A 14779-nucleotide genomic window follows, 5' to 3' on the forward strand; every position below is an offset into this window, starting at 1 on the left:
AATGTTGCACCCACCCCATTTAGCTTGCAAGGAGATTCTTCTTGTTCGAGGGTAAACAGGTTCCTTCAGTTAGACCCTCCAGTGTTCACAGGTACTGATCCCGGGGCAGACCCTCAGGATTTCATTGATGAGATGCATAAGACTCTCCGAGTTATGCGTGCTTCGAGTTATATGTTCTAGAGGGAGTAGAGTTTTTCTCCTATCATTTGAAAGGGGTGGCATAGTCCTGGTTTGAGATGTGGGAGGATTCCTGTGAGGAGGGGAGCCCTCCGGCGGGATGGGGTGAGTTCTTGGATGCCTTCATAGACCCTTTCCTGCCTGCAGAGACTAAGGCAGCCTGTGCTATGGAGTTTGAGATGCTTAAACAGGGTAGTAAGAATGGATGGGAGTATCACATGGAGTTCGTGCGCCTGTCAAAGTATGTTGTTCATATGATACCGACTATGTTGGCTAGGGTGCGTCGATTTGTGCAGGGCCTTAGCTCTTTAGTTATTAATGAGGCTGCCACAGCTGCTCTAAATTCTGACATGAACTATGGAAAGATGGTGGCATTTGCCCAAGCTACGGAGGCTCGAAAGTTAAAGTTCAGGATGGAATGGGAAAGTAGTAGTAGGGCCCGATCAGCGGGCAACCTTTGGGATTCATTCGGAGGTGGTAGATCAGCTTTTCGGGGAGGATCATCAGGGTAGTCCCAGTCTTATGCTCAGTTTCGGCTAGCGCCCCGCTATCAGGGCACGGTCAATAGTAGGGGAGTCACTTTAGGTCCGATCAGGGCAGCAGGTGGTCCCACCATCAGGGCCGATCAGGAGGGAGATTCAAGCAGCAGCAGAGGCTCCAATGCCCTAAGTGTGGGAGGATACATTCGAGAGTCTGCTACCTGGACATGCCAGTATGTTATGGATGTAGAATGAGAGGCCATATTCAGAGGGAGTGTCGTGCATCCCGTCAAGGTGCAGGCAGGGGCACAACTCAGTCATCCAGTCCTACAGCTGCTACATCTTTAGCACCCCCTCCAGCTCGAGGCTCTCCAGCATCTGCAGGGCGTGGTACAACTAGGGGTGGCACACACAGTTCGGGAGGACCCAGCTCGTTCTATGCTATGAGTGGTCGACAGAGTGCAGAGGCTTCCCCAAATGTCGTCACAGGTATATTTACTGTTCAATCTCATGATGTGTATGCCCTTATTGATCCTGAATCTTCTTTGTCCTATGTTACTCCTTATGTTGCTACGAGCTTTGGGATAGAACCGGAACAGCTTCATGACCCATTCTCTGTATCTACTCCGGTTGGCGAGTCTATTATGGCCGCACGGGTTTATAGGGATTGTGTTGTCACGGTGCGTGGTCGGGATACCATGGCCGATCTTATTGAACTAGGGATGATTGATTTTGATGTAATAATGGAAATGGATTGGCTCTATTCATGTTTTGCCAAACTCGATTGCCGAGCCAGAATCATGAGGCTTGAGTTTCCTAACGAGCCAGCTGTTAAGTGGGAGGGGAATAATGTCATGCCAAAAGGTAGGTTTATTTCTTACCTTAAGGCCACAAAGATGATCAGGAAGGGGTGTATCTATCATTTGGTCTGAGTTACGGACACCACTGCTGAGGTGCCTACCCTTGAATCTGTACCAATTGTGAATGAATTCCCCGATGTATTTCTGGATGAGCTCCCTGGAATTCCTCCAGACAGGGAGATTGATTTTGGGATTGATGGGATGCCGGGCACGCAACCTATCTCCATTTCACCTTATAGAATGGCACCGGCAGAATTAAAAGAGCTAAAGGAACAACTAAGGGATTTGCTAGAGAAAGGTTTCATCCGACCGAGTGTGTCACCTTGGGGCGCAACGGTTCTCTTTGTCAGAAAGAAAGATAGATCGCTGCGGATGTGTATTGATTACCGGAAACTCAACAAAGTGACAATGAAAAACAAATGCCCATTGCCTAGAATAGATGATTTGTTTGATCAATTACAAGGTGCTAAGTTCTTCTCCAAAATTGATTTGCGATCCGGGTACCATCAATTGAATGTAAGGGAATAGGATATTCCGAAAACAGCTTTCAGAACCCGATATGGGCACTTTGAATTTTTGGTAATGTCTTTCGGGCTAACAAATGCCCCGACAGCTTTCATGGATCTTATGAATCGGGTCTTCAAACCGTTTCTTGACTCCTTTGTGATAGTATTCATTGACGACATCCTTGTATATTCACAAAGTCGAGAGCATCACGCCGACCACCTTAGGACAGTTTTGCAGACTCTTCATCAACACCAATTGTATGCAAAGTTCTCGAAATGTGAATTTTGGCTGGAATCTGTTACATTCCTGGGTCATGACGTCTCCGGAGAAAGAATTAAGGTTGATCCTCAAAAGATTGCATTGGTGAAGGATTGGCCTAGACCTACTACTCCAACAGAGATTCGCAGTTTCTTGGGTTTGGTCGGGTATTATAGGAGGTTTGTGGAGGGATTCTCCACTCTTGCCTCTCCATTGAATAAATTGACGCAGAAGGCGGTTAAGTTCCAGTGGTCCGATGCTTGCGAAAGGAGCTTCCAGGAATTGAAATCTAGATTGACTTCGGCGCCGGTATCAACCCTGCCAGAGGGTACCAAAGGGTTTGTGGTGTATTGTGATGCTTCAAGGATCGGTCTTGGGTGTGTATTAATACAACATGGTAGGGTAATAGCATATGCTTCAAGGCAACTTAAGAATCATGAAAAGAACTATCCAACTCATGACTTAGAGCTTGCGGCGACGATTTTTGCATTAAAAATCTAGCGTCATTATTTGTATGGAGTCCATGTAGATGTATTCACGGACCACAAGAGTCTTCAATACATTTTTAAGTAGAAGTAATTGAACTTAAGGCTGAGAAGGTGGCTTGAGTTGCTCAAAGATTATGACATCGACATTTTGTATCATCCGTGGAAGGCGGATGCACTTAGTCGGAAATCTATGGGTAGTTTGGCTCACTTGGAGGCGTGTCAAAGGCCCTTGGCCCGGGAGGTTCGCCAGTTGGCTAGTTTAGGAGTTCATCTTTCAGACTCTAACGAAGGGGGAGTGATTGTGCGGAATAGGGTGGAATCATCGTTTGTGATTCAGGTCAAGGAGAAGCAATACAATGATCCAGTATTGATGCAGCTGAAAAAAGGGATTCATATACATAAGACTACAGCTTTTTCTCTTGGCATGGTTGACGGTACATTACGGTACCAAGGACGACTATGTGTTCCAAACGTAGATGGTCTTCGAAAAAGGATCATGGCAGGAGCTCATACTTCTAGATATTCCGTGCACCCAGGATCTACAAAAATGTATCATGACCTCAAGGAAGTTTACTGATGGAATAACATGAAGAGAGGTATGGCGGACTTTCTGGCAAAATGTTCAAACTGTCAACAGGTAAAGGCCAAGCATCAAAGGCCTGGTGGGTTAGCACAGAGCATAGAAATTCCAATTTGGAAATGGGAAATGATCAATATAGACTTTGTGGTAGGGTTACCGCGCACTCCGCAAAAGTTTAACTAAATTTGGGTTATCGTGGATCGACTTACGAAATTAGCTCACTTCCTGCCTGTTAAATCCATCGACACTGCGGAATAGTATGCTCAATTGTATATCAAGGAAATAGTCAGGCTTCATGGCACTCTAGTTTCCATCATTTTCGATCGAGGGGCCCGATTCACAGCTAATTTCTGGAAGAAATTTCAGCAAGGTTTGGGTACGCAGGTAAATATTAGCACGACATTTCATCCTCGGACTGACAGGAAAGTAGAGCGGACTATTCAGATGCTTGAGTACATGTTGCGTGCTTGTGTACTTGACTTGAAGGGTAGCTGGGATGATCATTGGCCGTTCATAGAATTTGCTTATAACAACAGCTTCTATGCCAGTATTCAGATGGCGCCATTTGAGGCCTTGTATGGTAGAAGATGTAGATTGCCGATGGGGTGGTTCGAGGTTGGAGAAGCTGAACTAATAGGACAAGACCTTGTGCATCAGGCTATGGAAAAGGTTAAGATCATAAAAGAGCTATTGAAAACTGCTCAAAGTCGTCAAAAATCCTACTCGGATGTTCGTCGTAGAGACTTAGAGTTCGAGGAAGATGATTGGGTGTTCTTGAAGGTATCTCCCATGAAGGGGATCATGCGGTTTGGAAAGAAAGGAAAATTAAGTTTGAGGTATGTCGGGCCGTATAGAATCATTCAAAGGATAGGTCAGGGGGCGTACAAACTTGAGCTACCACCTGAGATGTCACTAGTGCACCCGGTATTCCATGTGTCCATATTGAAGAAGGTAGTTGGAGATCCGTCTGCTATCGTGCCGGTTGAGACCATCGAGATTAGTGAAGAACTATCATATGAAGAGATTCCAGTTGTTATTCTTGATAGGCATGTCTGAAAGTTGAGAAATAAAGAAATTGCATCTGTAAAGGTATTATGGCGAAACTAGCAAGTCGAAGACGCTACTTGGGAAGCCGAGAATGAAATGAAAAATAAGTACCCTCATTTGTTTGAATAACCATGTAATAGCTCTATAAAGTTGTTCCCCTTAAATTTTGTATCACTTGTTTGGCTAATATATATAGGCACTACTTTCTAGTTATATGTCCCCCATGAGGCTTCGGTTGGTGTCATTTAGTATTCTGATGTGTCATTTAATTCTATATATGTTGCTAAGGTGTGTTTCGGGGGCTCTCTGACAGGTGGATAGGCCTAAATACAAAGGAAACTCTGGCAAAACTTTTAGAAAGTTAGGAAGTTAGGCAAATTTGGGTCTGATGGTATGTGGCATAACTGAAACTGTGTTAAGTGAACCTTGATCCTCATTTGAGGATGAATGATCTTAAGTGGGGGAGGATGTAAGGGCCCGTAAAAATTTAAACCAAAAAATTGGGGTTTCGTGGTGCCAAGATAGATTCCTGCATTATTATAGTAGAAATTCTTCACGGCGAGCTTGCTCGCCGCGGTTCGGACTTTTTGGATTGAACAATACCCTACGGACTTAGAGGAAAATGTTTCGCATAAGAATGCATTTCTACGGCCAAATATGCGGCCGCATAATCACTCTGCGGACCGCATAATGGCCACAAAGTGAAGCAGTACGTTGGCCAATTTGAGGTCAGCTTTGTGGTCACTTATGTGACCGCATAACCACTATACGGACCGCATATCGGTCGCATAATCCTTCTTGGTTTTTGTAGAGGGAGTTCTGCGGTACATTATAAGACCGTAGAACAAGTATGCGGACCACATACTGGTCGCATACCTGGGCCGAAAGTTCAGGCCCCTGAGGGCCATTTCTGCGGTCACTTTGTGGACCGCATAACCATTATGCGGTCGCATATGCGACCGCAGACCTGTGTCGGGGCACCCATTTTCTTAATTTAAAACCCAACCCCCATTCCGTTAAAACACCCCTTTAGTCTACTTTGAAGCTCATTTCTGATATTTCTAGTGAGAGAGAGAGAGAGGGTTCTAGAGGGAAGGCCTAATTTTCATCAATTAATCCTCAACCATCACCAAAAGCTTGAAATATTCAAGTAGAGCACCAAATTCTTCATCCAAAAAGATTGAGGTTGCTAAGTGTTCCGGATAATTGTAGAGTCTAAAGAAGCGCAATTGAGGTATGTATGGCTAACTCTCTTTTTCCTAGAATTGAACTCCTGGTGTCCGAATAATTGGTGTAAGTTCCGACTTGATCATACTAGAATTGTTTGCCTTAGTGTGTTGGGTTGAAAGATTCATGTTCCCTAATTTTTTTAGATGCTTACCATGTCATCATGCTATTTGAGAACGTGACCATGATTTTTCAAGCTCCTTCCCTTATATGCGCAATGCCTTATGTGATGATATTTATCGACATGAATGATGATTTTATTTGAACGAATAAAAAGGGAAAGACTTAAATTGTAAAATGTGCCCAAGTGCCAAGAACTTCTTAATAAATGAGGCTGTTTGAGCGATGTAACGAAAGATGGGAAAGAGATGTGAATTGAGTGAGCAATTGAAAAAGGTTATGTCTCAAGTGAGATGGCTTAGCCGATCGGGACGAGATCGGACGCCATGCTGTACACATGGTAGAATCTTATTGGAATTATTGTTTTACATTGTGGATATGGATATGTCTCACTTGAGATGGCTTAGCTGGTCGGGGCAAGACCGGACTCCGTGTAAAAACACGGTGGATTTGTGAGTTGTGGTTTTGGCACTAAAGATTATTAACCTAAAAAGATGGAAAGATTGAATTGGAAAATATGTGATCCTTACTTGGTGTTTCTTTGTATTTAGGTGAAGTACTTATTGATTATTATGACTGCCTTCTCTTTGTTTCACTATTCATTCTACTAAGATTGGTGTTTGCCTCTTTACATACTAGTACTATTCGACAATACTAACGTCCCTTTTACCGGGGGCGCTACATCTCTGAATGGATGTAGGTAGTTCAATCGTAGATAGTGCCGATCACAGATAGTGGTGCTCTACTTCTCTCCTCACAGCAGTCTTGGTGAGCCCCATTTCTTTCAGGGGTCATGTAGTCCTTCTTTTGTATAAGTTTTCATATTTTAAGGTATAGCCGGGGCGTTATTGCCGGCATAGTCATGATTGTCTGTTGTATCACTAGAGGCTCCGTAGGCGTTTATGTGGGTCATGTATGTATGTTAGGGTGGTTGCTGGATCGAGTTGTATTTTGGAAACTCCACTATGGCATAATGTATATAAGGAAAAATGAACTAGCAATGTTTATATATTTATACAATTGATCTCTCCCCTGTTTTACAAACGGTGATGCGTGCCCTTTTTGGATTATGAATGAGTCGGGTAGGAAAGGTTTAATAGGCTTGCTCGACCGAGTTCACTCGGTTGAGCGCCGGTCTCTCTCCCCGAGGTTGGGGCATGACAATTTTAGCCCTGTTTCCCTATTTATTGCCTCTTCTATGTTATGTTGTGGTTATGTGACTTGTTGGGGTGGTTGGTTTGGTTTCGGGTGAGGTTCATAGTTAAATAGGACACTTATTCCCAAAGTTGGAGGCTTAAGTTGAAAGAGTTGACTGTAGTTTGACTTTTATGTAAACGACTTCAGAATGGAGTTTCGATGGTTCTGATAGATTCGTATGGTGATTTTGGACTTAGGCGTATGTCCGGATATTGATTTGAAGGTTCGTAGGTCATTTTTGCTTGAATTGGTTAAAGTTGGAAAGTTGAAAGTTTTGAAGATTGAGAAGTTTGACCGAGAGTCGACTTTATTGATATCGGGTCAGAATTTCGATTCCCAAAGTTGGAATAGGTCCGTTGTGTCATTTGTCACTTGTGTGAAAAATTTGAGGTCATTTGGAGTTGGTTTGGTATGTTTCGGCATTAGTTTTAGAAGTTGGAAGTTCATTAGGCTTGAATTGAAGTGCGATTCGTGGTTTTGGTGTTGTTTGATTTGATTTGAGGCTTCGAGCGTGTTCGCTGTGTGTTTTGGAACCTGATGGTATGTTCAGACGGGGTCCCGGGGGCACAGGTGTGATTCAGATTGAATTCGGGCTCATTTGAGAGATATTTTCAAGGAGTTGATCGGAGTATGTGATTTTAACTCGGATTTGATTATTATACATGAATCTATCATTGTTTTTACCATTTAATTAGTGTTTTGAGTTGGAAAAATTTGTGAAAACTTCCTAAGCTATATTTTGAGGATTTGAAGGTCAATTTGACGTTAGAATTGAATAATTTTAGTATGGTTGGACTCGTTATTAAATGCGTATTCAGATTTTGTAAGTTGGCCAGGTTCCGAGACACGTGCCTGGGGTTGACCTTTTGAGTTGATTTTTTTATATTCTTTATGTCACGACCCAATTCTGGTTTAGGCCGTGATGGCGCCCAGCACTGTTGCTAGGCAAGCCGACAGTGAACAGTCAGTGATTTCCATTTTTTAACAAGTCAAACAACTAATTTTCTTTAAAATTTAGAGAATTTAACAAATAACAGAATTTAAAGTAAACAAAACGAAAACAGCTATTTGAAATCATAAATGTAGAAATACAACCCAAAATCATAAGTCTACTAGTGAGTGTCAAGACCTGGTGTCACAAGTATATGGGCTACTAGTAGAATATACAAAAGAATTTCAATCAACTGTCTGAAATGGGATAGACAATACAAATAAACAAAGAAAAGACTTCGACTGCTGCAGAACGGCTCGGAAAGGCAGCTCACCGTGTAGTGTTGGAGTAGGGATCAAATATGCGCACCGGTCTGGTAATCAGATGTACCTGCCTCGGATCCTGCACAATCAAGTACAGAAGTGTAGCGTGAGTACATAAAACAACATTTACCCAGTAAGTATCATGCCTAACCTCGAAAACGTAGTGACGAGGGGTCGACATGACACTTAATAAGGAATGATAATAAATTTAAATCATAACCGAGCATAGCTTACAATAAATATACTAAAACTCAAAAGTAAGTGACGGCAAATACCCTTTTTCACAATTATTAATCTCAAATGTATCTTCCATTTAAACATTGGAGAAATATCAGTTATGAGTATAAAATCCCAAAATAATATTCATGCGCAAATAATGCCGAGGACGTACAGCCCGAACCAACATAACGATATTTAAATTGTGCACTACCGAGGGTCGAACGACGTGAACCATAAATGCATCTATTTAATCTGCTGAGGCGCTCGGCCCGCTCCACTAATAGAAATAACTTAAAGAAACACAAGTTTTTCAATAGCAGTCAAGTCTTCTATCCATACCCTCAATTAAGTGAAACTTACCCATTTGGGATCCTCTTACAATTTTTGGAAATTATGACTTAAGCAATTTAGTTGACAAGTAAAGGCGCAATTATTTCAAGTATAGCATGATGGGGGTCCTAGACTACCCGGACTTTAGCATAAGTAGTAGCTACGCATGGACTCTCGTCACTTCGTACATACGTAGCCCCCCACAAATAGTCACATATATTAGTTAATTCGCCTATGGGAAAATTTCCCTCTTACAAGGTTAGAAAGGAGACTTACCTCGTCTCAAAGCCCACTTCCCGATTGAAGAAAGTGCTCAAACCTCTAAATTTTGTGCCAAACGACTCGAAACTAGTCAAACATTATATAAATTAATCAATTTACGCTCAAAAGTTCATACCCCCACTATTAAAACAATTACCCAACCCTCAATGCAAGATTCCTAAAATTCACCCCCGGGCCCACGTGCCGGGATTTCAGAAATTTTCTAAGAAAGTTGTTACCCATAACCTTAGGAACATAAATATATTATTTTCACTAAGTTCCATAATCATTTTCATGATAAAATCCCATTTTAATCAAAACCTAAGTTTTTTTCATCTAACCCATGATTTCTACAAATTTTCAAATTAATTCTACCCATAATCTATGTATTAAACTCACATTAAGTTGAAATTACTTACCTCACAAAGCTAGGTCGAAATCCCCTCCTTCAAAGCTCTCAAATCACCCAAGAGTGAGATAAAATGTGATAAAAATGGGTTAAATCCGTATTAAATGAACCCTCACTGCCAAGCGACTTTCCCTCACCTGGCCAGTCTCCGCATCTGGGGACAGAAGGGGCCGCTTCTGTGGGCCTACTGGCCAGTCTCCACATCTGCGGACAGAAGGGGCCGCTTCTGCGGGCCTAATCGCACATGCGACCAAAGCTCTCGCACCTGCGATGGCACAGATGAGCCCAATCTTCTGCATATGCGGTTCCTAGGCTGCCCTTGATCTCTCACTTCTGTGCTTCGTGGCTCGCACCTACGAGCCCGCACCCGCGGCTGGCCAAGCGTAGGTGTGATTATGACAGCCCTGAAGCTTTAGCTGTTTCTCCAAATTCACATCTTGGTCTGAGCCTCATCCGATTGACACTCGGGGCCCCTCCCGAATGAACCACCAAGTTTGGAATCATAAAATGGACTCGCTCGAACTCTCGGAACGTTCAAATCAACATTAAAACTAAGAATCGCACCTCAAAACCAATTGAATCAAACTTAAGAACTTCAAGTTCTTCAATTTACTTCCAATGCGCCGAAGCGTACTTAAACTACTCGGAATGACACCATATTTTGCGTACAAGTTTTAAATGACATTACAGAACTATACTCGGTCTCATAATTCCGTTTGGACCTCGATATCACCAAATCCCGCTCCAAAGCAAATTTAAAGAACTTTTAAAGCCTTCAAAGAACCAACTTTCACTATTAGGCGCCAAAACGCTCCCGGGTCATCAAAAACCCGACTCGAACACACGCCCAAGTCCAAAATCATCACACAAACCTATTGGAACCGTCAAATCATGATTCCGAGGTCGTTTACTTAAAATATTGACCGAAGTCAAACTTGGCCTTTTAAGCCAACCTTAAGGAACCAAGTGTTCCAATTTCAACCCGAACCCTTCCAAATCCCGAACTAACTGTCCCCGTAAGTCATTAAATAGTAAAAGCATGTACGAGAAGTCTTACTTAGGGAAACAGGGTTCTAGAAAGCAAAATGACCGGTCGGGTCGTTACACTTTAAATATTGCAACTTCCGGAATAGTTTCCTATGGTTTGTATTTATGGTATAAAGTTATTTTGGATATATTCGAGCCGTCCAGAGTTGGATAATCATGAAAAAGACTTACTAGTGGATTGTATTAGCTTGTTTGAAGTAAGCACCTTGCCTAACTTTGTCTCGATGAATTACCCCTTAGGATTTGGGTTGATTGTACTATATGTGACATGTGAGAGCCGTGTACGCAAGGTGATGAATGGGTACACAGGCTATATAGGTATTTGATCGGTTTAGGCTATTTGGACTCTTTTCATGACTTTAATTAAATTGTCACAGCAAGTTATAGTTTCATTGTTAATATACCCTTACATGTATTAATCTACCCTCACATGACTTATTTGATAATGTTAACATGTTTTCCACTTTTCACTTGTTAATTGCTCTTATATGCTTTAGTTGAAGTTATTGTTTTCCTTATTGCTCGTTACTTCTTTAATTGTTGAATTGGTTACTTGAAGTTGTTGTTTTTCACGGAATAGCTTCTTGTTGAGTTATTGGTGTTGAAGTTTTAAAAGTCGTGATCACATTGAGGCAAAGTTGTTAATTGTTGAAATACCATCTTGGTTGATCTATTCAGTTTTAGTTTGCTATTATTGAGACTCTTGTACAGATCGTGGTTGAGCCATGGGCTGTTTGTTATGGAAACATTGATATTATTGATTCTTTTAGCAAGTTACAGAATTTGGGAACTTGAGGTGCGAGTTGTGATATGTTGTGATATTGATATGCATGCGGTGGTATAAGGCTAGGGGTTGATACGCATGCGGTGAGATAAGGTGGGCTTTATACGCGTGTTGCTAGTAGGGGAACTACTTGTAGCCATACAGTGTGATAAGGTGGGCTAAAATGTGAGTAGCTATTTCGGGAAAATTATTTTTAAAACTAAATATATGGCTCCTGCGGTGATATAAGGAAAGATTGTAATTGTGATTGTGAAATGAGATTACGAGGCGATACCTTAGTTGTGATTCTTGTTGTTATCTCTCCTTTACCTCACTTGTATTTGTCCGCATTGCTTCCTTGATGTTCTTATTATGTGTTGCTTCCTTGTTGCAATTATTGCTTTAAATTCAGTTGTAGTCTACCTTGTTGTATTTCTTATTGCCTCATTTTCCTCGTTTACATTCTTAGACTATATTATCCTAGTAGGTGTCTTGACCTGGCCTCCTCACTACTCTATCGAGTTAGGCTTGATACTTATTGGGTACCATTGTGGTGTACTCATCTACGATTCTGCACATCCTTTTGTGCATATCCTGTTACCTAATATCAGGTTAGGCACCAGTGAGTAGGGCTCCCATATCGGACACTTCAAGGTATACATGCCGGCGTTCACAGGCCTCGGAGTAACCCTCTGTCCTTGTTTTCTATTACATACTCTTTATTTAGATAGTGATGTATTAGGGATGTTTAGTACACTTGTGTAGAGCTTATGACTCAGTCTCACCAGATTTTGGGAGTTATTGTTAGTTGTTTTGTGGAGTTCTTTTTTGATAGCTGTTTGTTTTAAATTTGAAGTTCTATTATTATTTTCGTTATTTGTTCATGTATGTTAGGCTTACCTACTTTTAGAGAATAGCTGCCATCACGACATCTTACGAAGGGAGATTGGAGTCGTGACATAACCGACCAAAACCTGTCATCTAATTGTGGTCAAACCCTAGTCAACGGTCACTTAAGTGTACCGACCGACTTACCGATCGGTACCTTAAATTCCAGATCTAAAATCAGGTTTCCCCCGTCGTTTCTTCTTCTCTTCTCATTTTTTTAAAGTTTTTCCATCTCTTCTCCCTCACACACATAGCCCCTTCCCCACTCCTTCTCTTCTCCCTCACACACAGCCCCTTCCCCACTCCTCCATTGCAACCCCCGCTGCCTCCGTTGCCGTCGCTAGCGCTGCAACTACCGCCACTGCCCCTCCTCCTCTACCTCTTAGCTAGCGTTTGGCCATAGATTCCCAAATTTATTCTGAAAAATCTGATTTTGGTGAAGTTTGGTTTAAAGATGATAATGTGTTTGGACATCTGTTTTGGGTGAAGTTTGGTTTGGAAAAACATGAAACATGACTTAAACCCACAAGTTCTAAAAACTATCACAAAAATCCAACAATACCATTATAAATAACATTCATTACATTATCTCAAACCATAGTCCTGAACATAAATAAATTTGATACAAAATTATCAGTTTTATAATGAACTACATGATACACTATCAGATGACCGAGAAGACGAAGCAACATCGTTACAAAATAATAAATGGTGGGCTCTTTTATAAAATATAAAAGTTTGGGGCAATTTTTAAAAACTATAATAGTGATATTTTGGCCCAAAACCAGCTATTGAGCTGGTTTTGGGATTTGGGATTTGGGACTTGGGATTTGGCCAAAATGTAGGCAAAATCTATGGCCAAACATGTGTTTGCCAAATAAACCCCAAGTTTATTTTGGCAAAATCTATGGTCAAACGGGTCCTTAAAAATTCCAGGTTTCGATTTGTATTACATTGTTTGTATAGATTTTATGTTTTGTTAACTTTTAGTGTTTGAATTAGTTAATTAATGTTTAAATTGATTGTTCAACTTTCAATTGAATTGAAATTTTAGGGTTTAGGTCTTGTTAACTTTGAATTACCTAGGGTGTAAATTGTATGTTTAAGTTTGTATTGAATTGAATAATTTAGTTAGGAATTGAATGTTTAACTTTGAGTTGAATTGAGTTTTTAGGGTTTAGTTCTTGTGAATTGAACTTTTCGGGTATGAATTGAATTTTTAGGCTATGAGTTAAACTTTTAGGGCATGAATTGAATTGTTAATAGTTTATGTTTTGTGAGGTTAATTGAATTGTTTAGGATACGAATTGAATTGTTTAGGGTATGCATTGAATATTTAGGGTATGAATTCAACTTTTAGAGTTAGAATTGAATTGTTCAGGGTTTATGTTTTGTGAGGTTAATTGAATTGTTTAGGGTATGCATTGAATATTTAGGATATGTATTGAACTTTTAGGGTATGAATTAAATTGTTAAGGGCTTATGTTTTGTAAGGTTAATTTAATTTTTTAAAGTATGAATTGAATTGGTTAGGGTATGCATTGATCTCTTAGGATATGAATTAAACTTTTAGGGGTAAGTGTTGAATTGTTAAGGGCTTATGTTTTGGGAGGTTATTGAATTATTTAGGGTGTTAATTGAATTGTTTAGGGTATGGGTTGAAATTTTGGGATATGAATTGAATTGTAAGGGTAAATGTTGAACTTTTAGGATATGAATTGAACTTATAGCTTATGTTTAATTTGTATTAATCATAATTAATTATATTTATTATAATTTCATTTTAGTTTAATTAGTAAAAATTAATTATCTTAATTAATTAAAATTAATTAATTCAAATATTATTGTAGAATAAATTATGTACTTCTATTACTTTTCGAAATATCTAGATTTATTTTTGTTTTCTTTGTATAGATGGAAAATCATACTTGGATGTACAATATGAATTATCCTAATCGGCGGGGATTGAAGGAGGTTTTTCTCGAAGGGGTTGATGACTTTATTAGACATGCAATGTCACTTTCATCATACCAAATTGAAGGAGTATTTAGGTGTCCTTGTGTTAAGTGCAATTGTATGAAGTTTAAAAAATCGGAGGAAGTTAAGATGCATCATTATAGTAGGGGTTTATAGAGAATTACTTTCTGTGGACTAACCATGGAGAGATCGATGGTAGTTGCGGAATATTTCATAATATGGTTGCTGGTGAAAGTAGTAGGTCGGTAGGTAATAGAAATCAAGATTCTAGAATTCATGATATGGTTGCCAATTCTTTTGGGTCGGGGTTGAGCCCGATGAAAATGTTGAACAGACTCCTAACGATGATGCAAAATATTTTTATGAATAGTTAGAGGAAGCTAGTCGTCAACTACGTGAAGGATGTCCGCACTCTGAGTAGTCTGTTGCGGTTAGATTACTAAGTATCAAATCTGATTGGAATATTTTTCAAATGGCTATGGACTCTTTCATTGACCTTATGAGTGAACTAGTTGACCTAGATATCAACTTAACTGGAGATTTCTACAAGGCAAAGAGATTCGTTTTTAAGTTAGGACTTTCGTCGATGAGAATTGATTGTTGTGGAGATGGTTGCATGTCATATTATAAATAAGATGCAAACTTAGAAAGTTGTAAATTCTGTGAAAAGCCTCGTTTCAAGAGGCTTCTT

At 40.3% G+C, this 14779-nt stretch overlaps 2 protein-coding genes across 2 annotated transcripts; both read left to right on the plus strand.

Moving 5' to 3' along the window:
• The first annotated feature begins 236 nt into the window (after positions 1-236).
• Positions 237-689, plus strand: LOC138901400 (uncharacterized). Its single transcript, XM_070189161.1, has one exon. It carries the CDS (start codon positions 237-239, stop codon positions 687-689), a length of 453 nt encoding a protein of 150 aa, XP_070045262.1.
• Positions 690-2959: 2270 nt separating this feature from the next.
• On the plus strand, positions 2960-4405 carry LOC138901401 (uncharacterized). Its single transcript, XM_070189162.1, has 4 exons — positions 2960-3295; positions 3407-3496; positions 3734-4117; positions 4301-4405. The coding sequence occupies exons 1-4, from the start codon at positions 2960-2962 to the stop codon at positions 4403-4405; spliced, it is 915 nt and encodes a 304-aa protein (XP_070045263.1).
• Positions 4406-14779: the final 10374 nt, after the last annotated feature.

Source organism: Nicotiana tomentosiformis, chromosome 11 (genome assembly GCF_000390325.3).
Source record: "Nicotiana tomentosiformis chromosome 11, ASM39032v3, whole genome shotgun sequence".
Lineage (NCBI taxonomy): Eukaryota > Viridiplantae > Streptophyta > Magnoliopsida > Solanales > Solanaceae > Nicotiana > Nicotiana tomentosiformis.

Bases quoted from the DNA above. Each gene is read 5' to 3' on its own strand.
- LOC138901400 (XM_070189161.1), top strand. From the start codon at position 237: ATGTGGGAGGATTCCTGTGAGGAGGGGAGCCCTCCGGCGGGATGGGGT.
- LOC138901401 (XM_070189162.1), top strand. From the start codon at position 2,960: ATGGGTAGTTTGGCTCACTTGGAGGCGTGTCAAAGGCCCTTGGCCCGG. The intron at 3,296-3,406 runs GTGCACCCAGGA...AACTGTCAACAG, and splicing joins CTCATACTTCTAGATATTCC to GTAAAGGCCAAGCATCAAAG. The intron at 3,497-3,733 runs GTAGGGTTACCG...TTGGGTACGCAG, and splicing joins TGATCAATATAGACTTTGTG to GTAAATATTAGCACGACATT.